This window comes from Elaeis guineensis, chromosome 4 (assembly GCF_000442705.2).
Source record: "Elaeis guineensis isolate ETL-2024a chromosome 4, EG11, whole genome shotgun sequence".
Lineage (NCBI taxonomy): Eukaryota > Viridiplantae > Streptophyta > Magnoliopsida > Arecales > Arecaceae > Elaeis > Elaeis guineensis.
In genome coordinates, this window is record NC_025996.2 from 110,553,108 (window position 1) to 110,580,089 (window position 26,982).

The following is a 26,982-nucleotide window of genomic DNA, read 5'->3' on the forward strand; positions in this document are numbered from 1 at the left end:
AGATATGTGTTATTATTAGTTAACTCATAAATTGCTCCTGATCATAGGATCATCATAGAGATAGTGATTGATCTGATTGGTACATGATCGCTTCCTTCGGATAGATGAGTCTTAAAACTATGATATGGAGACATCAGAGTGAAAGTGCAAGTGCTTGTTAGGAACAAGGGTATGAAGCATAATCAATCTCGAGTAGTCATAAGGATATCTACCTTCTCGTCAGCGACATACTCATAGCTGCAGTAGTGTGTTTAGTTCTCTGACCTAAGATGCATCGGTAGTTCATCTTCAGGATGCTATAGTTTGACTACACCATAACTCGATCTCCTAGTCATATGGAGTCATTAGGTGTATGTTAGCTATAGTATGTTTATTGTAAAAATTAGATTGCACCAAAATGAGATCTATCAATCTCGATAGAAGAGTAGTCTTATATAGATCATGAGATTGAGTCCTAAAGTCCATGGCCATGGTAGTATGAATTATGAAAAAATATTTCTATAAAATTTTATATCAATTCAAATTGATTGATTCTAATATATAACAGAGATGAGATTTAACAAGTTATCCTTGACCTCGTCCTATTGAAACTCATGATAGAAGAACCAAATCACACAGTAATTGCACCTAGAGGTTTATCCTTTCAATTTTGATAATTTGTTACTACATACTGTCAGATGTCACTGATGGATTGTGAGAGCTCATAATGATCATACTAGATCGATGATCCTTAATGGATGTGAGTTAAATTATTCTAATCTATTGAAAGAAGTTTCAATGATACTATAATGGAGATCATGGTATATCTCACTATCAGATAGAATTGAATTATGGAGTCACATAATAAAGATTTAATCTTGGATTGACCAATTAGGCTTGTGAAGTCACAATTAGATTAGGATTTGATGAAATCCTGTTGGATTTAGGTGCACCATGCTAGCACATGATTAAACCTAATTTCTTCTTTGGACTTGATTTCTTATTGGATAAGGTTTAGATCAAGTCAATTGCCTTATTCCTAAACTAATCTATTAGGGTCAAGAGGGGCACCACATTGGGTGCCTCAATAGGATTGGGTCAAACCAATTAGTTGGCTCATTTCCTCTTTTTCTCCCTTGACTTGGAGTAGATTTTATGGAAGGGGTGCATGCCACCTCTGGATGAGATCAAGAGGGGCATACGCTTTGGCATGTTCCAGGTGCACTCACCACTGGAATCCATGTAGAGGAATGAGAGAGGCACATGCCCCTCTTTGGTTTCAGCATAAGGAGAAGGAAGAGGGGGCACACGTCCCCTCTCTCTTGCTTGGATGAGAATAAGTGGCTGCCAAGTGTTGGCGCCCACTCTACCTTCCTATTTGGAAGGGATCACATACCATTTAGACCTAATTTTTTTAGAAAAAAATTAGATTAAATGGAATGTATTGTTATGAGATAACAACTAGCCATTTATTCCAATTGATTTGAATTTTGAATTCAAACCAAAGGGGTCTATTTATTGGCAGCCTTTTAGGGTTTGTCGAGAGAGAAAATCAGATTTTCTAGAGTCTTCTCCTTGTATCCATGCCACCTCTCCCTTTCCTCTCTGTTCCAAGCCCAAGAGTTGGGTGTCCCTATCCCCACATGCCTAAGGTTGTTAGGCAAATCTTGTCTTGTGCCAAGAAAAGGAGGAAGTAAGTTCTCAAAGATTGAGATTGTGAGGAAGATCAAGAGTTGATCTAAGATCCAGAAAGACTCTCAAAAAGAATGATCCAAGATTGATTCCAGTGGATATCTGTAGAGATCAGGTACATGCGTGGCTTAACAACTAACCTCCTTCAGATCCACGATATTCAGATTGCGGTGTTCATCTACCCATGCAATGTGATAATGAGATTGTCACATCTTTTTTTGCATGCTGATTTTTGCCTTAGTTTTTTTATTTAGATCCATGATTGAATGGCGAATCAGTTTTTTTTTTTAAATCTACTGCATCTAAGTTTAATCGATCTGGTATGCAACCCGATCCTTCACTTTCTTCCACTCCAACTCTGCAAACTAGAATCAAACAGATGACGTTTGCCCTCTTAGTATCTCTTATGGCATAGTTCCAAGATAGCAATATGGATGGAATGTCTGATCGACGTCTGTGTGTCAGCACCTCACTGGATGTCAAAGTGTTGCATGGATCAATGCCATGGAAACAATCACCACATCGAATAATCCGCACATAGTATGATCTTTCCCTCGAAAGAAGGGATGAGAGCATGTCCACCATAAATGCACATGTTCAATCAACTCCCCAGATGGTATGAGATACCGAAACTCCTCACTTCACCTAGGGGGACACTTGAGATCCGATCCAACATAACATCGTCCAAAAAGTCTAACCCTCGTCAGCCTCACAGAACAAGAAAGTCTTATCCGAAGTTCTGACCACCAGCACCACAGTAGACCTGAAGAACACTCCCTACTCCCTTTGCCCGAGCTAGAGGATGCCTCAACCTTATGAGTGGGGGGCAACTGATACATCTAGAATGCTCTGCCTACCATAGTGCTGGCATCCCAATGACAACCCTCTATGTATCCCTGTGGAGAGGTGTTAGAATAGCCAATAAGCTACGGCTATGTGAGCTCCCATGACCATGTCGAAGGAATTCTGGAGCCTTCCATCTGCTAGGTGACAAATTGCCAGCTTTGCTCCACTATACAATCTTAACAAACTCAGGACGTACAAATCATTATTCCCTAACAACCTAAACGCACCTCTATAGCCACTAGGGGAAAAAATAGTGCACGTCCTCCATGCGACACGTACCAACCTTTGTTTATAAATTCCAAACTCCCTAGGACCCTCTAGGTAGGTGCAAGGATGGATTTATGTATATCCAAGGGGTGTCCAAGGACACCCCTTGGCTTTAAAAAAATACATATATATAATACAATATGCATATATTTTTATATATGGGACATCCCTTTTTTAATGTAAAAGACACCCCTAGTTCCTAGGTTTGAAAATTAAAACCCACCAGGCCACTAGCGGGCGGCCTCTTCAACTTTTTTTCCACCAACTAAAGCTAACCTTTTTTTTTTAAACCTAAGCACCTAATTAATGAATGAACCCTCCCTCTCCCTCTCTCTCACGAATGATGAATAGACGAACGCAGCCACTGACTTTTTTTTTTAAAACCCTATGCACCTAATTAATGAATCAAGTCTCAACCCTCCCGCTTCTTCTCTCTCAAAACATCTCTCTTAGGAATGACGAACAGAACAAGCATAGCTTGGTAGCTACAGCCTCCATCCTCCGACCTCTCTTACTCTCTTGTGTACTCATTGCAGTCTATAATTGGATTATTCTACTATTTTATACCAATCAGGTACTCTCTCGATCATGTTAATGTTATCTCATATTTATTTATCTATTTGTTAAAATTTTAATATGATTATATGAAATTTTCTATGAAAAATCTGATTTTGTAGTTTAGTTGAATAGTTAATTGGTGTTTAATTGAATAGTGAATTAGTATTTATTTGAACAGTTAAATTATGGAGAGATACTTAAAAAAAAACTCTATTATCACAAAGCTCATCTCAATGCCAAGATGAAGTAAGTGAAAGTAGTTCTAATTCTAGTCCTTAAACATATTCTGGTAAAATTGAAATTGATTTTGAAAATCTTCCTGCTGATCCAGTGGAGAGAAAGAATTTTTTATTATCATCCTAATAAGTGAGATGAAGTTAGAAGGAGATACCTATAAAAAGATCCTTATCAACCTCGAAATCATGCTTTCCCATAAAAATCAATTGGAAAAAATTATGTATTGATATTAGAGCATTTGAGCATCAACTTAAAAACTATATTTTTGATGTGCAATCACATGAAGCATTTGTTGATCTTCAGAGGCTTGGTGATCTTTCAAAAAAGTTAGTAGAGATAGGAAAGCATTTTATTTATCCCTTGGTATACATGCTTTTGAAGCTTGCATTGATTTTATCAATTGCAACTACTAGTGTGGAAAGAGTTTTTTCTACAATAAATTATGTCAAAAGTAGATTACGAAATCGAATATGTGATTAATTTGTAAATGATTGTCTAATGATATACATAGAAAAAGATGTATTTGAGAATGACATGAATGAAACTATTATGTACTGTTTTCAAAATATGAGAACTCACAGAGGAGAATTGTATTAAATGCATATTATTTTAATACTTATTTTGATGTAATCGTAAGATGATATTTTGAGTGAATTTTATTTTATAAATAATTTTTACTTAATTATAAAAATATACTATTATCTTGTATACTTCATTGTTTTTAGTATTTTATGAAACAAATACTTATCAAAGGGACACTCCTTTTAAAATTTTCTGGATCCGTCCTGGGTAGGTGAACACTTGCTTCGTATGCCATCTCTCAGAGGCAGACGATCCACATGCATTGGATTTGTCTCTCTCGTAAACTCTAAGCTCATCTCGGCATTCATCGATACACTCCAAGTATCATCCGAAGTGTGTCGAACCTCCACATTCTATCTCTCTACTGACACTCTTTACCATCTCATGCTTGACTCTGCATATCACTAAACTCATCTCGAAACCTTAGACCTCTTCTATTTGCTTATATGAGATATTGACTTAGGTATTAGAGGATTCACCACTGGGAACTCCCATTTTGATGTAAATTTTTTTCTGTCATCGGTGGTTTTGCAGGATCCGGTTCAGGGGATCGCTTGAGGATCAAAGTTTGATTTGCATGCTTCTTAAAGGTCCGACCAATCCTCCTAAGATCACTCATCGCTTCTTCTCGATTCTAGCTTAGCGGTCTAAGTCAATTCATCTTTCCGATGGTAACAGAATTGAAGTATATTTATAAGCTAAAAAAAATTCTTCTTGAAATCAAATATATTAGCATTGAATAGGGTGCAAAGGAAGGATTCACCTAAACTCATAAATTCGTTGTTGAAATGTGCAATATCTATTTTGCGAGTTGTGCAGATGAATTGATGAAGATTTTTGCTGTGCTTTGAGAGCTACGTGAGGTGCGATCAACGGTCCATATCGTGAGAGAAGGTCAATCATTATTTCGCACGGAAGATGCAACCTGAACCATTACAATCTTTGTTACTTAGAATGTTATTATCGGATAACATCGGCGGTACAAATGTCTGCACAGAAATATTGTGGCGTCGCAAACTCGCAATTGGGCATCGTATCGAGCTATCGACATGTAGTCTTTCGTCCAGCGGCGCACGTTTTGCTGCGCACGCTATACTGAGCCGCACGTTTCTGCTGTCTTGTAGCTATCGCGGTGATGGCGCCTACCAACCGAGAGCGAGCGGTTGCCCCACCGCCTCTCGCTTCATAACGCCGCCTCGCTCTCCATTACCGCCCTCTTCTCCAAACTCCCCTACCCTAGTTATTTTTCTCCATCTCCCTCACGTTCTCTGCTGTCGCAAGTTAGCCTGGACCCATGCTTTCGTACTAACCTGCGCCGTGCCAATCTCTCTCCCTCTCCCTCTCCCTTCCGCTCGTCAATGGGCCGCTGCTCGATCTGACGGCCGGTAAGGAAGGAGGCGGCGAGATCGATTTATCCGCCCTTCCCTATGGTGGGCGCCGTACAGGTGGGCGTGCTCGCGGCGTGCGTGGTTCTGTTCGTGCCGATGGGGATGGCCGGATGGCATCTGAGCCGGAACAAGATGCTCTTCTTCAGCGGCGCCCTCTTCATCACCCTCGCCGTCGGCGTCCATCTCACCCCCTACTTCCCCTCTCTCTCCCACCTCCTCCTCCCGTCCCTATCCTCCTCCCCCCCCATCATCCCCTCCATCTACCCCCTCCCTCCACATGCCTCCCCTTCCTCCACCGCCTCTCCTGGCTCCCCTCCTCTCCCACCGCCTCCTCCCCCGCCCTCTGGCAATGGGCCCCATCCGCATCCACCCTCTCCTGCGGCTTCCAGCGCCTCTCCGGCCCTGACGCGTCCGACCTCCTCAACGGCTCCTGGGTCCTCATCGCCGGAGATTCCCAGGCCCGCCTCTTCGTCCTCGCCCTCCTGCGCCTCCTCCTCAACCCCACCGCCATGGACCCCGTCGAGGCCGACCTCTTCCGCCGCCACAGCGACTACCATCTCACCGTCGCCGACCACGGCATCAAGCTCGATTTCCTCTGGGCTCCCTTTGAGTCCAACCTCACCGCCATCCTCCGCGATCTCCACCCCGGGCCCCGGTACCCCGATGTCCTCGTCCTCGGCTCCGGCCTCTGGCACATGCTCCACTTCACCGACTCCTCGGAGTATGGCGAATGCCTGGCTGCTGTTAAGAAGGCGGCGGCGTCTCTGCTTTCGCCCGTCTTGCCGGAGTTAAGGCTCGATGGCATCTTGGCATCCTCGGTCCAGCCGCCCCACATGTTCTGGCTGGGCTTGCCAACGCTGGTGGCCCCGATGCTCAACACCGAGGAGAAGAGGGAGAGGATGAACCGGACGGTATGGGAGGCGTACGATCGGGAGGTGGACGAAAGCAAGATCTTGAAAAGATCGGGTGGGCCGTTTCTGTTGCTTGACATCGGATTGTTGAGTCGCGGCTGCGGCCGCCGGTGCACGGCCGATGGAATGCATTATGATAGGGTCGTCTACGAGGCAGCCCTTCACATCATGCTAAATGCTTTGCTGATCGAGTCTCAGCAGCGTATTTGATGATTGATTGATTCGAGGGTTCTCTTCATTTGATCTTCTTGTTGGAAGATGGAAGAGGTTTGCCCTCTAACTACTAAATGCTCAGTTCTTGTGAAATGATGAAAATATTGTTTTTTCTCTCTCTCCTGATGTTTTTACCCTCCTCGAGCAGAGCTCTGATTGTGTTGCCATAAAATTAGAGCCATACTGATAGAGATTAGACCTTTCCTGTATTGTCTTTTCAGCATGATAAGGTGTATCCTGTAATATTATTATTATTTTTTTGAAAATAATGGTTGTCCAAAGCTGATACGAAGCAGAAAATATAGATTTTGATTGTGCAATTATGAGAGATGAGATGTTGAGGTTTCTGATGTATGTGCTATAAGTGTCTGCAAAACCTTTACATACCTCAAGTTATAGTTTCTGGTTGAGTAGTAGTGGTGTTTATATGTTGATTAGTCATGTGAGTAGAAAAATAATTCGATGCTGGAGTCACTTGACTGCTCAACTGTTGAAGATCCAGTTCAGAAGTTGGTAGTTTACCATAAGGATATGCAGTCACTTTCAAACCTTAACATGGGTCAGTCAAAACTGATTCTATTACTATTTTATATGTACATTAATTTTAAGTAGACGTCTACAAAACTTATGGCAAGTGGTATTGATTACCTATTTCAACCTAAGATTAAATTGTAATTGAAGATCTGGTTTATGGGTCTTGTAGTCCTTGCAAGTGGTTGGATGAAAATTTGTTCCTGCAAGGGCTTCTCTAAGATATCACCAAAATATATTAAATAACATAAACATTTGTGTTGCAAAAACTTTACCGATTTTGATGCTAGCATGTTGTTTGTTTAGAAAAGTACTTATTTGGTAGTGATTGGTTTATAGAATCACATATAATTTGATCGTCTATACTAGATATTAATGGTTTGTTGGAGTTTTGGACAAAATATGATTTTGGAGAGGGAATTATCAATCATTTGAAGGCTGGATTTGAAGCAGGTCTCTGATACAACTACCAAGAGATTTAATTAGCTAGGCAAGCTCGTAACTTCAGCAATTACCATATTATGTTCTGAAATTTTCCTTTGCCCATTTATGGTCAAGTGTTGATAGCTAATTATAACATTCTGCTTAATTTATTGCCATGCTTTCTTGAGTGAGTTGTTGTTTCTAGCTGACCTTATCTTGATAAGTTAAGACTTTGTTTCTATGCTTTCTCATGTGTTGATCCTCAACTGCAAAAAGTCTAATACCTTTTCTTTTTTGCTGGTGGATTGACCAGATATTAAATAAGTGTACAAATGGTACTATTAAGATTGAAACCTTTTTTAGCACTGCGATCTATTGAATGTGCTTGATATCCAAGAAATACATTAGTTATTTTGTCTCAAGAAATAAAATAGATTATTTTATATTTAACTTTTTGAAGGCATTGTATGCCGTAGTTGTTCTGTTAGCCATTATCAGAGGTTGTTAAACTGCTCTTTTTAATTAGATCTAGAACTTTACCATCATTCAGACATTGATTGCAGTGCTTAATTAAAGATCTATTTTAATCTTTTTTCTGCTTTACGGGTGCTTGATTCTTTGCTTTGTGCTGAATTTCAAAAGTGTTGTTAATCATCCAATAATTTAGGACACCATTATAACTATGAGTGCTACTTGTATTTGAAATCTTTTGCCACGTACTTCTTTGGTGGTAAATGCTGGAATACTTTATCAATACTCAATCATGGCCTCATTCTTGTGATGCTACTATTTTGACAGTAATCCTTCTGAAAAATTTAAAATAGCCTGGTTCTATGAAATTTCTCATTGTTGGAGGTACATTTTGTTGGCATTGCTATGTCTTTGCTATTTTACTATTTACAATTCTCGTCTGAAACTGTGTTTGGAAGGAAAAGGATGTGCAGGGGAGAGCTACTATAGATTATTGGATGGTCAATATTTTTGCTAGTATCTTGCCAAAATTTGTTTACCGTTCTTTGCCAACACAATGCTGAGGGTGTTATCATCCTTATATTTTATATTTTTTGGGCAATCTATGTTACTCTGATTATTTGTCAACAGGGAGCATCATTCATACATTATGTTACTTTTAGAAAGGTTAGGCGCATTTACCATTTTCTTAAATTTGTCTTGACTTTTGGGGAAGCCAGTTGTTTCAACAACTGGTGTGAAATGATGCAAAATGGCTTCCTTAATGTATTGTGATCTAACTATGACAAAACACATGTCTTCTCTCTCCATCTTATGGAACTTTTTTGCTTAGTTCCCAGTCCTACCATGATTTTTTGCTAGGAATGTTTGTGCTTAATTTGGTACCATCTATCGCTGTGGGCTCTTCTTCTTCTTCTTTTTCAATCGAGTCATCACAGTTGTCAATAGAATATTTTACTTGTTGCATGCCAGTAATTACTTCCTTCCACTCTGCTCAGACCTTCAACCAGTTCTTTTTGACCTGTATCTGGATTCTTATGGATTTAATTCATTGTGTTTCATGATATTGTCATATCTCCTATCTTTTTCATGCTATATATAGATGGAGTATACGCGTATGTCCATATGACTGCTTAGTTTTGTTTCAGCTACTGTAAGAGGATAGATTGAGACCATTATTTTGCGATATTGGTTTCGGAACTGTGGCAAATAGGTGATACATTCCTTTGTACCCAAAAAAAATAGGTGATATATGCCTATCATGTTATACAACCACCTCTTTTCTGTCTTGCGACAAATCCCAATATTGAACAAAGCCTGCAGGGCAGTCTAAGCTTTTAAACCCAGTGTAACCTGATATGGGTTTTTCCATCTTAAAATATGGACCTTTCCTGAGCATACAAAGTTAGATAAGAATATCTCCTTTGTATCATCCAAACATGATTTCTTAGATTCTGCATTACTTTTTTGCCAGCATTTATGTTTCACTGTAGAGCCTTATGCTAATCTGGCCTATTTTCTTCATCTAGTGGTGGCATTAACGTACATATTGTTTATATCCAAAATATCCTTGTAGAATGGAGAACTTCTGTGGGCAGCTGATTCTGCAAAATTTATAGCAGCTTATGGTTGTAGAAAGTTAATGTCACTTGTTTATTGTCTCATGGTGATAATGATCTGTTGGGGCTCATTTTGTCCTTTTAATAACAAGATTAGCAAATGGTTATTGAAAGCACCGAAGGCTTTTAAGATAGCAAATGTTTAACTCTTGTTGACATGAATGAAAGCACCCAAGGCTTTTAAGATCATTTAGTGACTTTCTGGGCAATTGGAATAATTTCTGTGTAGGTCTAAAATCAACAAGGATATTGCTTACAATGTTGTTGGAAAAGTCCTTTTTTTTTTTTTTGTACCTTCAGTTTTTGTTTGGGAAAATGGGAATTTTAAATTTCACTTGTGGTTGAACCATCTAGGTCTGATTTAGGAGAGGAATCATAAAAGCGGAGGTTAGAGAGTGAGAGGCTTATGAAACACTAGAAAATCTGCAGGGTAAGAACTATGTTCTAAAAGGCCACTTTGATTTGCAGGCAATTAAGAGACCACAAAGCATATATGCATTTTCCAGCAGAGCATGTAGGTGCCTTTGTGGTTGGTGTTTTAGATGTTTTAAAATAAATAAATTATATTTTATATAATAATGAATATCTTTTTATACGATACTAGTAGTATCAATCAAGGTTTTCCGTCTTGGTGATAGACTCCATACTGGTACCATCCTATTAGAATGTTGATATACAGTTCCGTATGGTATAATTTGGCATACCGAGTGTCGGACGGTACGTACAACGTATTGGTTTAGTACTAGTATGATACAGTATGCTTGATACAGCATGGCAAACCTTGTTACTAATAACAATAATGTGTAATAATTAGCGCTCGCTATACTCTATTCCAAGTGGTAATAATTATAGCATAATTAACATATTGATATTGTTAATATATGCAAGTTTGCCCTCCTGAAACACACATCCAACCTGACCCTTAGCTTGAACATGCCGTAGTTTACATGGATGGACCTGTGTAAGACTAGCATATTTGTGGGTGCATAATTCTAAAGGTGCTATGCATGCGGTTGCAAAATAATGAGTAGGCTGTATATGCAGTTGCACAATGTTAATCCTACAGTGAATGTGTCTACGTGCTAAGTAAATTGTCTTTCCAGCTTACATATGGCCTGATCATATGTAAGAGTCTCATATAGGGTATGTGGTGCCATCAGGGGACCACATATGCATATGCGGCACTTCTTTTTAAAGCAATGATAAGAAAAGTGCTTTGGAACACCTTTTTCTTTTTTAATCCTGCTGGATTTTAACTTTCTGCTAGATATTCAGTTGAGAGAAAAGTGTCCATATTCAAGGACTAGATACACTGCGGCATCAACAAATACCATGAAATCATCTCCAATTCAATCCAAACAGAGCATAAGTCATACAATCCTGTGATCATCACTTCTCAGGACAAATACAACTGTACACCTATAATATTTTATGTGCAAACAGTGTCTTACATCACTAAGAAGACACAGATAAACTAGTGACAAGAAATATTAGGAAACAGAAAAAGGAAAACACAGTCATGGGTAGTACATTAGTGCTCATTTTCAAGTTGCAATGCATTGCCTTATTACATTTATGAGTACTCACTTATCGACTCAAAGGCTTGATTTTGATGAATACAATATATGAGTATAAACCTACTAATCCTGTGCTTTTGGAGTACTCAAGGATGTGTGCATTAGGCAAAAACAATTCCTAAATAACTTGATTGGTTGGAGAAGCAATTAACTCAAAGTGACCAAGTTGGAGAAGATTTTACCAGTTTTATTGAAGTTATGGAGTAGAGAAGTCGACCCTAAGACAGATGGAGCTCACCACTGAATGACCATAGGCTTAGGTAGAAAGACAAGATTTTGAATGATTTTAGGAGTTGAGTCCAGCACCACTTGAGTCTACCCTAGTACGCTAGAGAGGACTGGCACATCTCCGTAAGTTAACCCCAACAACACGCAAGTCAACCTCAAAACAGTCTTGGAGTGAAACAAAATGCTGTGAAAAACAGCAGTTTCTCAAGTTGCGCAGCACATGAGCCGACCCTTGCTGATCACGAGTCAACCCCAGGATTAGCTGAGCCGACTTGAGAATGATTTCAGGTGAAAGACAATGCAGTAAAAAAACAACCATTTCTTGAGTCGACCATAGCAAAGTTGATCTGAGCCTTCCATGAGTCAACCCCTGAAGATCGCAAGGCATTTGGCAGTTCGAACAGTTAGTTTTTTTGTGAGTGCAGAATGGAAATTTACTCTTCCAGCTGCTATTTTTGCCCCTTCAATAGCTATAAACTGTTTTCCAATAACTTTGAGGTAGACATGCTTTCAAAACAAATTAGAGGAAACAAGAAAGGGAACATTAAGTTCTTTAATTGATATTCAAGAGAGAACTACAAGCATACATCCATATACTCATTAGAGCAATTAATTGAGCATTCAAATGACGCAATTGAGCATTAAAGAAGGGCTTCTGCTGCATTCAACTTGTGCTTCAACAGCTTTTTATTTTGTTCATTAAGGAGCTTTGTACTTTATTGTTTTATTGAGTGTAATTTTCTGTTTTTGTGTGTAATAAGGTTCAAGAGGCTTGAAACTTGAAGTAAAGGTTTATCCAAACTTGTAATTGGATTGTAAAGTGTAAGCAAGTCTAGGGAAGGCTTAGATCGGGTTGGTGTTGGTTGACTTCCAAAGGAAATCAATTGGATTTGATTATGAGCCTAGAAAATAAATCAAGCTGTAATCTTGAAATAGATTATAGTAAAATTTTCTAGAAGGATGTCTTAGGAAGTGAATGTAGATGCTGAGTTTGTACTGAATCACTATAAAATTTTATGTTTGTTATATTTATGATTTTCTCATCTGCTGCATTCATTCTTTAAAGTTTGTAGCAGCACATACTTGTCATAATTCACCTCACTTATATTTAAAAAATAATTTTTCCGCTTCATATAATTGTAAAAATTTTGAGAATCCAATTCACCACCCCCCTCCTTTTGGGTTGCATCGCTGGGCAATATCATTTTTTCTATTTGAGAATCACATTATGTCTACTGTCGGAGTTTCACTGTGTTTTTTTTTTTTTTTGTTCAAAGAGCAAAATTTACAGTTGATTAAATAATTTTGTATCTGCTCTGACATGCAGTAGATATAGAGTTAGTAGATCAACTTGTTGCAATTAACCTTGGTTTAGTATGATTGTATCGACATTCATTGTTTGAAGTTTGTACATAGCATCTCTATAATACCATAGAAGAGGATGTGGCTGAAAATTTACTGCACATTGTTGATTTCTATTCCCATTTATTGTCATATTTTATTATTAATCCTAGTAACCTTATCTAAGTAGGATAGAACTCTTTTATGACCATGACATGTACTAGCATTTTTTGTTAGTTGGACATTGCACATATTCCTAGAAAAACCAGTTTAGGAGAGTGATGAATGGTTTGTAGAAACTATTTATTTGACCAAAATATTACTGAACACTGCTGTGGAATCATTTCAGTATATACTGTTCTGGCTTTCAAAGAACAGTGTGATGTTCTCCCAAAAAAATGAACAGTGTGATGAGGGGATTAAACTTAATATATCAGTTTTGATGTGTATTGTTTTATTTTTGTTGCAAAACACAAACAACAAATAAAATACTAGCAAGTGATAAGATTGGAGGGGATCCGGAGAAAAGGGAGAGCAATATGTAGTGTCTTGGTAATAATTTTGTGAGTTTGTAATAGTTCTCACGGTGTGAGGTGACATAAGTTGGACTGCTCTCTAGTTGTGAAAATTGTGTCAGAAAAAGATGGTTCCTTGAAAGCTAAATACCTTATTATAGGACATGGGGCTGCACATATTCTGTGCTTCCTTGTGTATTATACTGAAGTAGCTATTGCGATACTAACCAAACAGGCCAACTAGCAAGCTTTTCTATCCATAATATCCTAAAGTTATGAAGCAAATTATGAAGCATAAAAAAATTTGGGGACATCTGATTGGCATCTTCAAGTAACACTTTTGGATTGAAACCATATTCCTTGCCAAGGCAACTTTGGGCAAGAAGCGGGGTAGTGATGAACCTAGAATTCCAGATGGTGTCTACAGAGACATACCTTACTGTTGATGTATTTTGGGCTCCTGCATCCTGGGTATACCACCCGTTGGATTATAACAACAGTTGTCAAAGTCAATTCTTTTCAGGGAGGTTATGAAGTAATGAAGTTCTCTATGCTTTCTTACCAGGGAAGTAGTAAGGTTATGATGTATTAAAGATATGATGCTCCGTTTGGTAAATAGATATGCAGATGACGTTGTTATAAAATAGATCTTCAAGTTGCAGTGCATTGTCCATTGTTACATTTGTGAGTATTGACTTTTTTCGCTTCAGGATCGCATTATTTCCACTGTCCGAGTTTCATTTTTTTTTTCTTTTTTCCGGTTCAAGGGGCAAAATAAACAGTCAATTACGTCATTTAATGTCTGTTCTGACGTGCAGTAGATATGGATTTAGTAGATCCTGTTGCAATTAACCATGGTTCAGTATGATTGTATCTACGGTCAACCTGCCAACCAGCAAGCTTTTTTAAAGATATGATGTATTAAAGATATGATGCTCCATTAGTAAATGGATATTGTCGGGGGAATGAGCCATTTTTTGGACCAAAATAGAATGTTACTAAGATTTTTGTGAGCACTGATGACATCATTAGCAACCTCTGGTCTCCTGGACATGAAGATCTAGGTCCATTTGAATTTAGTACAGTGCAAATTGAAGAGCTGGTTTGATTGACAATATACAACTGATTATCTTCGATCAGCAATGATGACGACTGATCTACTCGATGAACAACCAAAATTGATCGTTTATTTAAAATTCTCACGATCATTTCTCTTATATGCATATGGACTTAATTGCTACACATAATTTTCACAGTAATGTACATAACTCTCGTCCACACTTGACGTGAGTAATAGGTGCCCCACTACTTTTAACGAGCACAGATTTTCTAGAGTCATTATTAAGCTGAGTGGTAATAGGGGGTGTTGCTGTAAGGCTTTATGGGATGTTGACATGGCTAGAGTTAGGCATCGATCGAGATCCACAACATGAGAGAGTATCTATAAAGCAAGTTCACACTCATTAGGAGTGTTTTGATGGGATATCCTTCAATGCTTAAGTTAGTCAGAACTTTGGAAACAATGGAAGAAAAAAAAAGCAAGGGCAGAGCCTAAGAGCTCTTTGTGCTTGTAGGTGTTTTTACCTGTCTTTCCTTGCTTCTACTTGCTTATCAAGTGTAGGTTCCTCCCTCTTGCTTCTTTGTGGATGATTTTGTCTCGGCTTATCTTGAGGTCTCCTTCATATCTCTTTTATCTTGAGGTTGAGCCTATGTGTCACTAGTTGAAATCTATCTGTTAGATCTAATTCTGCAGGCCGTTAGGTCACATTCTAGTCTTCATTGTGGAAGAACTCTCTTTTACTCTCTTGTATCGAGGTTGTTAAACATAGGTGTCAGGTGTAGGCTTCACCTACATAGCTGGCTGAATGGGTGGTATCTGGCCCACAGCTGATGTGATCTTACCATATCATCTTCGACGCGCCCCTACAGAGAATTGGTCCTGATCGGTGGGTCTCTCCAGTAACACATACCCCCTACTCTCGATTTCGAAGTAGCTTTTGGGCTTTGAGAGAAGGGAGTTGTTGCTCCATGAATTGATTTTGATAATTACAATATAGTTGAGGGGTTACTAAGGATTTTGATTTGGAAAAAGATTTATTGTATTTCAGGGGCGAAATCATAATTTTATCAAATTCTGATTCGAAAGCCTCAAGAGCAAGAACAGAAGATTTGTGATCTATTGGAGGTAATTTCATACTTTTTGGATGGATATGTTAAGAGAAATTCAAGTTTAAAGAATTGGGTCGACCCTATGAGTCGACTCCTATCAAAAGGGGCTGAACGACATGCTATTTTTGGCTGACACACCCAAAGGGGTCGATCCTATGAGTCGACCTCTATTGCTGTGCAAGTCAAAGATACAGAACAGTGATTTTCTGTTCTGTGCCACAGAGGTCGACTCTTGTGCAGAGGTCGACCCCATGAGTCGACCCCCTGTGATGGAAACTTCCATAACGGTTAGTTTTCAGCTTTTTTTGATAGTATTTAATGCTCTTTTAATAATCTTCAATGACTCTATTTCAGTCTAGATTTTTTTCTACCATCTATTGAAGCTATAAAGACACTTAAAGGAGGGAAAAAGAAGTAAGATTGAAGAGATTCAAGCATTCATTTCAACTTTAAGCAAAAAAGATCTCTTCAAGAAAAGGAAGCTTTCAATTCAAGTTCACCAACCCCTCAAGAGCTCATTCAAGTCTTCAATCACCTTGAGAAAAATCAGAAAAGCTTTCTTCGTGTTGTGTAAAGTGTATTTAAAGATTTATTTTCTCATTAAATGAGCTAAATTTGTATTTTAATGTGATTAACTCACATATTCTATTTTTATCTTGATTGTTAGTTTTGGAAGCGTTCCAAAATTTGGATAGATTGATCCGAACCTTGAATCGGATTGTATTGGGTTGATTTGTACCCGAAAAATAAGTGTCCTAGCTTGGGATAGTTAGAGTCGGAGGTACCGACGTTGTATTCTTGTTGAATACGGTTTAGTGGATTTAAATTATTAAATAGGAGCTTGGGGAGTGGATGTAGGTGCAAGGTTGGCATTGAACCACTATAAACTTTGATTATTTGTGGTGTGCTTATTTGCTCTCTTCCTAAATTTTTTTACTTTTTTGCATTCTTGCATTTTATTGCTACACCTTGCTTAAATCACTCATTATATATAACTTGCTTAGTATTACTTAATCCTTGTGGTTCTAAATTAACTTTAAAATTTCAAAAATCCAATTCACCCCCCTCTTGGGTTGCATAGCTGGGCAACAAGTGGTATCAGAACTCGGTGCTCTAGTCTTACTTTGATTTAACCATCAAAGAGCTAAAGATCTATGGCAACTCAAGTTAGTGTTTTACTAGCCGAGGGACAGTCCACAAACTGACCTTCACTTTTCAATGGGTCAAACTACACCTATTGAAAAGTTCGGATAAAAATTTTTATCCAAGCACTTGACTATGATATGTGGAGTATCATAGTTAATGGACTACATACATCCACTAAGATAATTGATGGTGTAGAATCAATCAAATCCGAAAGAGAATGGGATAAGGTTGACAAAAAAAATGGCTCAACTCAATGCCAAAGTCATGAATATTTTATATTGTGCTTTAGATGCTAATGAATTTAATCGCATTTCAACATGCATATCGGCTAAGAAAATATGGGATAGATTAGAAGTAACGCATGAAGGTACTAATCAAGTTAAGGAATCAAAAATTAACATGCTTGTGCACAAATATGAATTCTTTAAAATAGAGCATGATGAATCAATAATTGAAATGTTTACTCACTTTATGGATATTATTAATAGTTTAAAAAGTCTTGGTAAGTCTTATTCTAACAGCGATCCTGTGAGAAAGATTCTTAGGTTTTTACCAAGGACTTAGGAGGCAAAAGTGACCGTAATCTAAGAAGTCAAAAATTTGAATGTCTTATCCTTGGAGGAGTTTCTAGGATCACTAATGACACACGAGCTAAGGATGAAACAACATCAAAAAGAAGATGTCAAGAAGAAGAGGACAATCGCCTTCAAATCCACTGCTCAACTCGATGAGGAATATGATGAAACAGAAAATGAAGAGCAAAATAAAGAAATAACCCTCATCACTAGAAAGTTTAAAAAATTTTTGAAAAAAAAATAACAAGGGATGAGGAAGAGGCCACCTACAAAAGGGGAGCATAGCAAGGAGAAGGATAAGGAGCAGCCTCTTATTTGCTATGAATGTAAGAAGCCGGGATACTTTTGGTCCGAATGTCCACAACTTAAGAAGGGTCCCAAGAAGTACAAGAAAAAGACTATGGTAGCTATATGGAGTGATAGTGATGAGTCAAGCTCCGAAGAAGAAAATTCATGTGAGCAAGTCAACTTGTATTTTATGGCACATGAAAATGAGGTAAACGCTGAAACTCCTGATGACTTTACTTTCGAAGAACTTCAAAAAGTATTTTATGATTTAGTTGATGATCTAAAGAAGTTAGGAGTAAAGAACAAAGAATTAAAATCAAATAATCAATCTTTACTAAAAGAAAATAAAATTATTTCAAATGAAAAATTGATCTTGACACAAAAAATTCTAAACTTAAAAAATGAAATTGCTAAGTTAAAACCTATAATAGAAAAGTTCACTCTTAGTTCAACTAAACTTCAAATGATACTTGATAATCAAAAAGGCATCTATGATAAAGTCGGTCTTGGCTACAACCTTTAAAGAAATAAAAATTTTTGAAAAACATCTATGCGAACTCATCAAGCAACAAATTTTCAAATATTACTTGCTTTAAATGTAGTAAAGTATGATACAAATCCTATATTTGTTTCTCTAACAAATCTGAAAATTCTAATGTGAAAAAAATATGGGTTCTAAAAGGAACCATTGTGACTAACCAAAAAGGACCCAAGAAAGCTTGGGTACCTAAAGTAAAAACTTGATTTTTGCATGCAGGTGTGTCTTGCATCCTAAAGAATAAATCGAAAATAGTATCTTGATAGTGGGTGCTCAAGATATATGATCGGTGATGAATCTCAATTCATTACACTTGATGCAAAAGATGGAGGGATGGTCACTTTTGTCAGCAAAGAAAAGATCATCGATATAGGTAATATTGGTATTACTCCCTCCAAGTATATTAAAAATATTTTATTAGTAGATGGTTTGAAACATAATTTATTGAGCATTAGTCAATTCTGTGATAAAGGATAAAAAGTTATTTTTGAATCTTCATTATGCATAGTAACTAGTCCCAATGATGAAAGCATTAAATTTGTTAGGCATAGACATGGTAATGTTTATATGGTAGATTTGAATGATCTTTTTAAGATAAACTTGCAATACCTAGTAGCCTTGAATGCCAAAATTAATAAGACTAGTTGGCTTTGGCACCGTAGGCTTGCATATATTAGCATGCATTCACTTTTAAAACTTATTAAAAAGAAATTAGTTACCGGTTTACCTAAATTGAATTTTGAAAAGGATAGAATTTGTGATACATATCAACTAGGTAAACAAACAAAAGTATTATTCAAATATAAAAATATTGTTTCAACTTCTAGGCCATTAGAATTATTGCACATAGATTTATTTGGACCCACTAGAACTACTAGTTTAGGTGGAAAATGATATAGCTTTATAATTATTGATGATTTCTCTCATTTTATATGGATTTTCTTTTTGGCACATAAGGATGAAATTTTTCATGTGTTCTTAAAATTTTATCGAAAAGTTACTAATGAAAAAGATTTTTTAATTCAACATATTCGAAGTGATCATGGAATCAAATTTTTGAAAAATTTTGTGATGAAAAAGGTATTGACCATAACTTTTCAGCACCTAGGACATCCCAACAAAATGGGATAGTAGAAAGAAAAAATAGAATCCTTGAAGAAATGATCCGTACCATACTATGTGAAAGCAACCTCCCAAGATATTTTTGGGCGGAAGCAATTAACACGGCATGTTACATATTAAATCATGCTTTAATTAGACCAATTCTAAAGAAAATACCCTATGAGCTTTGGAAAGGAAGAAAATCAAATATTGCATATTTACACGTTTTTGGTTGCCGATGTTTTGTTTTGAACAATGGTAAAGAAAGATTAAGAAAATTTGATGCAAAATTCGATGAAGCTATTTTTCTTTGTTATTCTTTTTCTAGCAAAGCTTTTAGAGTTTTCAACAAAAGAACTTTAGTAGTAGAGGAGTCAATACATGTTGTTTTTGATGAGACTAATGATCTTCCTTCAAGGAAGAATGAAGATATTGATGATGCAGATCCTCTTATAGAAGGGATGAAGGAGCTCACCCTAAAAGATTCAATAATTCAAAATGAAGAAGAACATGATGACAAATAAGAAGATGAAGGTGAAGAATAATAAGAATAACCTCAAGGTACAAATGATCCACCCAAAGAATGGAGGTATGATCACAATCATTCCAAGGAACTAATCATTGGTGATCCTACACATGGAGTAAAAACTCGTTCTTCACTTAGAGATGCATACAATCATTTTGCATTTGTTTCTCATCTTGAATCTAAAATCATAGATGAAGCCGAAAAAGATTATAATTGGATAAATACAATGCAAAAGGAACTTAATCAATTCGAAAGAAATATTGTATGGACTTTAGTATCAAGATCTAAAAATTATCCATTAATTGACACAAAATGGATATATAGGAATAAATTAGATGAACATGAAAATGTAATTAGGAATAAAGCAAGATTGGTTGCAAAGGATTATAATCAAGAAGAAAAAATTGATTTTGATGAGATCTTTGCACCTGTTGTTAGATTAGAAGCAAGTAGGTTTTTACTTACATATGCATGCTTTATGAATTTTAAGTTATTCCAAATGGATGTCAAAAGTATTTTTCTAAATAGTTATATTGCTGAATAAGTATATGTAGAACAATCATCCAGTTTTGAAAATCATGCTTTTCTTAATCATATTTTCAAATTAAATAAAATTTTATATGGTTTAAAGCAAGCACCTAGGGCTTGGTATAAAAGGTTAAGTAAATTCTTGCTTAATAATGATTTTTCAAAAGGAAATATAGATACAATCCTTTTTATTAAAAGAAATCATGATGATATCTTAGTTATACAAATATACATTGATGATATTATTTTTGGGTCTACTAATGAAATTTTTGTCAAGATTTTGCTAAGCCCATGCAGTGGGAGTTCGAGATGAGCATGATGGGAGAACTTATATTTTTTCTCGGACTCCAAATCAAACAAACAAAGAAAGGGATCTCCATCGCCCAAAGCAAGTATACAAGAGAATTACTCAAAAGATTTGGAATGAAAGGATCCAAAGTAATTAGTACACCCATGAGCCCATCATGTAAGCTTGACAAGGATAAAGAAGGTAAAAATGTAGACTTAAAATTTTATAGAGGTATAATTGGTTCTTTATTGTATTTAATTACTAATAGATCAGATATTATGTATAGTATTTGTTTATGTGTTCGTTTTCAATCAAATTCAAAAGAATCACACTTAAATACAGTTAAAAGAATTCTTAAATATTTAAAAGATACACAAACTCTAGGATTATGGTATTCTAAGGACTCATCAATTGACTTAATAGGATATTCAGATGTCGATTTTGCTGGATATAAATTAGATAGAAAAAGTATTAGTGGAACTTGCCAATTTTTTGAAGTTAATTTAATCACTTGGTTTAGCAAGAAGCAAAACTCGATGATACTGTCTACGGTCGAGGCCGAATACATTGCAGCCGAAAGTTGCTGTGCTCAAATCCTGTTGATTAAGCAATAACTTGAGGACTTTGGCATCAAACTCAATGAAACTCCCATAAGATATGATAACACTAGTGCTATTAATCTAACTAAAAATCCAATTCAGCATTCTAGATCAAAATATATTGAAATTAGGCATCATTTCATAAGAGAACATGTTCAAAATAAAAATATAATTCTTGATTATGTATGTACTGAAAAATAATTAGCTGACATCTTTACCAAATCTGTAAGTGAAAATAGATTTTATGAAATTAGGAGAGAATTAGGAATCCTTGATCCATCAGCTTGAGTATCTTTCTAATTTCAAGTTTATTTTGCCAAAAATTCATTGAACTAATTTATTTTTGAGCTAAATTTACATCTCTCCTTTCCTAAAAGCTCAAAACTATCATTCATATGATCAATCTTTTAAATAGACACCTTTCTCTCAAGTTTTAAATTTTTTCAAAATTTTTTCATCATTTTTTTTAAAATTTTTCTAGCCATGAGTCAACCCCAAGGTCGACCTTAGGGTAAAGTTGAATTTTTTTTTATTAAAACCCATCAGGCTCTGTTTTATTGGGATTTCACCGATTGCAAAGAGCTGACCCCTTTGCCGTTCGTCTTCCCCATTCCACTGAACAAGATTATCTCCCTCTCCACTCTCATCTCAAAATCCCTCTTCCCACCAGATTTTCTCCTTTAAATCGTCCCTTTAGGATTTAAATCTCTCTTCTCTTTCTTCTTCGTTTGGGTGGTTCAAGCTTACCCTAGCTTCAAAACCTCTTTTCTAAACCGACCATCTATCTCTCCAAAATCTTTGTTTTTCTTTAAAATCTCTTCTACTTTACCACTCATCAACTCTCCTAGGCTATTTACAAGTCTCTCCTATCCAAAATGGCTCCCAAATCAAAGCTACCGCAGAGAAAAAAATCTGTTCGAAGGTTAGAGGAAGATGTGCACAGAAAAAGAATGGCTGTCGAACTCTCTTCTACTCCAACTCCAGTTCTAGGTCCTGCTCCAGCTTTTTCACAGTCTCCACTCAGTTCAAGCAAGGTACCTCTCTCCAATCGAAAAGTGAAACCCAGGAAAAATATAGATTTCAAGTTTTTTGAAAAAGAAGAGTTTTCTATTGGATCAAAGATTAAAAATCAAAGATGCGAGTTTTACTGTTTATTAAAGAAAAATACTTATGTTGATTTGGTCAGGAAAATCTACTTAAATTTGAGTTAATGTAATAGAACAGTAAAATCCTTGGTGAAAGGTGTTAACATAGTTCTTGATCCATTGCACTTGAGACAAATCTTATACTTGCCTTGTGAAGGCTATACTTATATGGAACTTCCAATCAAAGATGAAGGATTAAGTGCTATCTTAGGAGGGCATTTACTGAAAACTTGAATAAATTAGAAGCAAAAATTTTTTCAGTTGAGATGAGACTTTTGCATCATATGGTTACCCAACTTTCTGTTCCTAGGAGTGGCAGGCATGACCTCTTATTTGGTAGGAATATTTGCATCATGTACCATGGGATCATCGAGACCCCCTTGAACCTTCCTACTTTGATGTTTGAGGTCATGAGGGAGATCCTGAACAGGTCTAAGGCTCACTTATCTTATGGTACAGTACTCACCCTGATCTTTAGGAGGTTCGGAGTTTGTTTTGAGGGGGAGACAGTCACCAAATTGTCACATTCTGACACCATCAACCGCCACACTGCATCGCATGAATTTTTCAAAGACTGATGGCGGTTGGTCGAAGGGTGTTGAGGAGAGAGAGAGCAGAGGAGAGAGCAGAGAAAGAGGGACCGTCTTCACCTCCTCGTGATCACAGAGCATCTCCTGATATTCAGTTCGTATCTGATCACGAGGCTGGTCCCTCAGAGTCAGTGAGGAGGCATGCTTTAGTTCTACAGTCATGGAATAGGGTACATCCTTCAGAGTTCAGATTTGTAGATGATCATATTGAGTTGATGTCCCAGTGTGTTACCTCCATTTTATCTCAGCAGTTTGCCACCTCAGTCTTTGCGCAGAGGTCGATATCTCAGGCTGACTCAGATCAGACTTTGATCCCTCATATCTCTACTGTCTTTTAGATACTCACAGCTCAGTCCATACGACTTGAGGAGCTTGAGGGATGTGTTCTCAGACTGACGAGCAGAGTTTTAGATTTGCAGAGATAGGTATTAGCCTTAGTCCATCTCTAGCTGCATGAGGACATCATAGAGGTCTCCAACCTGTCTGTAGAGGTGTTAGACTTTGAGAAGTTTTGGAGGATGGATTTGACTTATTGAGGAGACAGTTCAGTGACTCTAGTGAGACTGTCTCTACTCAGATTGGTGCCTTGATGCAGTCCATAACGAGAGCTTTGGAATAATTAGACACCATCAGACTTTCTCTCCTAGCACAGTCCATATCTTCTTAGGCTTCAGGATCTTCTCGTCCTTCTGCTCGTGCTGGTACTTCTACCCATGGTCGAGACAGACGTGGTCGAAGACGTACCCGTGGTCTTGATCCTGAGACTCCTCATCATTTCTCTGACTCTTTAGATTTTGATCCTTCGAGTCATAATATCTATTAGATCTAGCATAGTTAGTCTTTTATGTCTAGGTTTTAGCTTATGGCCTTTGTAATTGTTGGCTGATTGACTCATGGATAGTTGTATTTTTTTTGTTATCTATAATTTTTGTATGGCCTATATACTTTGACTTGACTTGTATGTATTGTGACACTTATGTCATATTTTGGATATATATATATATATATATATATATATATATATATATATGCTTTTAACTTCTATGAATATCTTTGGATTAATTTTTATGAATGGCATTAATTGAAATGTCTTAATATGATATGAAAAATACCTCATATATGTGTTATGAAATATTATGAATGGCAATATCTTCTATATGAGCAAATTGAAATGTTCTTTATGATTGCTATAGTGAGGAGGAGTCTCTTTCATTTTTATTTTAAAAAATAAGAGTTATGATCTTAATTGATGTTGTCAAAAAAGAAGAGTAGAGGAATAAAATCGAGCAATAAGCAAAATTATCTAAAATCGATCAATAAGCAAAATTGTCAAAGCAAATTTATCAAAAGAAAATAATCTTATAAGCTATCTTAACACTAATCTTCAAATACTCATGATGTATTTTATTCAAATAATTGGCTATAATATTTAAGTGATGCATCTTCATAAATTTAAAATTTTTATTTAATACTTTATATATATTATGTTTTGCTTTTGCTCAAGTATTTTGTCATCATCAAAAAGAGGAAGATTATTGCTCCATGAATTGATTTTGATGATTACAATACATTTGAGAGGTTACTAATGATTTTGGCTTGGAAAAAGATTATTGTATTTCATGGGCAAAATCATAATTTTATTAAGTTCTGATTCGAAAGCCTCAAGAGTAAGAATAGAAGATTTGTGGTCTATTGAAGGCAATTTCATACTTTTTGGATGGATATGTTGAGAGAAATTCAAGTTTAAAGAATTGGGTCGATCCTATGAGTCGATCCCTGTCAAAAGGGACTGAATGACATACTTTTTTTAGCTGGCACATCCAAAGGGTCGACCCTATGAGTCGATCTCTGTTGCTGTATAGGCCAAAGATACAGAACAGTGATTTTCTGTTCTGTGCCACAGAGGTTGACCCTATGAGTCGACCCCTGTGCAGAGGTTGACCCCATGAGTCGATTCTTTATGACGGAAACTTTCGTAACGACTAGTTTTCAGCTTTTTTTGACAGCATTTAATGCTCTTTTAATGATCTCCAACGGCTCTATTTCAGTCCAGATTTCTCTCTATCATCTATTGAAGCTATAAAGGTACTTAAAAGAGGAAAAAAGAAGTAAGATTTAAAAGATTCAAGCATTCATTTCAGCCCTAAGCAAAAAAGACCTCTTAAAAAAAAGAAGCTTTCAATTCAAGTTCACCAATTCCTCAAGAGCTCATTCAAATCTTCAATCATCTTGAAGAAAATCAGAAAAGCTTCTTTCGTGTTGTGTAAAGTGTATTTAAAGTTTTATTTACTCATTAAAGGAGCTAAATTTGTATTTTCATGTGATTAACTCACATACTCTGTTTTTGTCTTGATTGTTAGCTTTGGAAGTATTCCAAAACTTGGATAGGTTGATCCGAATCTTGAATCGGATTGTGTTTGGTTGGTTTATATCCGAAAAATAAGTATTCTAGCTTGGGATAGCTAGAGTCGGAGGTACCGATGTTGTATTCTTGTTGAATACGGTTTAGTGGATTTGAATTCTCAAGTAGGAGCTTGGAGAGTGGATGTAGGTGCAAGATTGGCACCGAACCACTATAAACGTTGATTGTTTGTGGTGTGCTTACTTGCTCTCTTCTTAAATTTTTTTACTTTTTTGCATTCTTGCATCTTATTGCTATACCTTGCTTAAATCATTCACTACATATAACTTGCTTAGTATTACTTAATTCTTGTGGTTCTAAATTAAATTTAAAATTTTAAAAATCCAATTCACCCACCTCTTGGGTTGCATAGCTGGCAACAGGAGTAATTGCCTTAATAGCTGGATCACCGACCTGATTCTTTCTTGGCCGTGTCTGCATTACTGCCTTTGGGAAAGATTTCTGGGGATTTAAGCATATATCATTTTGCAACTCGCACCACCTTTATTAGGGATGGAGCTCAAGGAGTCACGGAATGGCATCTTTGAGAGAGAAGAGATCCGGAGATCGCTTCTAGCTCACCCGGGACCTGTCACATAGCAAGTCAGGGTAAGCTTCGAAACACGCTTCGTAAGTTGTTGCACACGATTCGATCAGATAAGAATGTGATGAAGGGCTGTAAAGTCCGTCGTTTCAGGACTGGCCAAGTAGCATAATTTGGCGATTCGATGTTTGGATCTGCACCATCGATGGCCTATATAAATGGGCCATCTATCCGGTAGAATTTCTCGCTAAACTGTCAATTGCTCTTTTGCTACTGTAGTCCTCAGAGAGAGGTTCTCTTTTATTTGTCTGGTCATCATGAAGCCATCACTATTCGTCATTAAGTTGGCCATGAAGAAGAAGATGAGCTTCTCCTATGGAGACTCCTTATCCAATAGGGCGAGGACCACCCAGCTCGAATTTTTTATTTCTGACTCATGGCAATCCTTGGTGGGGACCGTTGGTCACGGCTATAAGGCCATATGTTGCTGCGTTGGGGTCACTCCAGGCCCCTCCCTTATCGGACTGGACCCTACCTCTCTATGAAGGGTTGATGAGGTTTAGAGCGAACCCTTGTCTGCTCGGGGGTAGTCGGAGGTTCACTAATACTATAGTGGAGATTCCCATCGAGGCTAGGCTTCGATACATTGAGGAGTTTGTTCCCAGCTATGCAACCTAAGGGCGGGGTGAGTTGGGTTCTTAAAAAAAATTAAGTGAAGAATGTATCACAAACATAAGAAATAAGTAATGAACAATGTGATAGGCAGTGACAATAATGTGATAGGCAGTGACAATAATGAACAATGTGCTAGATATTGAAATAAGTAAGAAATTAATACAAGAGAGTAAAAAGAGAAATCAAAATACCACAAACATAAGGGTTTATAGTGGTTCAGTGCTAATCTAGCACCTACATCCACTCCCCAAGTTTCTACTTGAGAATTCTAATCATCAATCGTATTCAACGATTACAACATCGAATCCCATCGATCCTAATTTTTCTCAAGCTAAGTACTTATTTTTCGTTTACAAGCCAAGTTTATACACTCCAATTCTAAGTTCAGATCAATCTTTCCTTAAGTTTTGGAACACCTAAAATTTGTACTCACAAAAAAAAATAAGTTGAAGAAGTTAAACAATATCAATCAAGCTAAGCTTCTTAATGA

The 26,982-nt window shown here is 36.9% G+C and overlaps 1 protein-coding gene across 1 annotated transcript; it reads left to right on the forward strand.

Moving 5' to 3' along the window:
- The first annotated feature begins 5,225 nt into the window (after positions 1-5,225).
- On the forward strand, positions 5,226-6,993 carry LOC105046800 (protein ALTERED XYLOGLUCAN 9). Its single transcript, XM_010925524.4, is given in 2 exon segments — positions 5,226-5,861; positions 5,864-6,993. Coding segments are annotated over 2 exon segments (1,080 nt in total). The 5' UTR covers positions 5,226-5,588; the 3' UTR covers positions 6,671-6,993.
- The last annotated feature ends 19,989 nt before the right edge of the window (positions 6,994-26,982 follow it).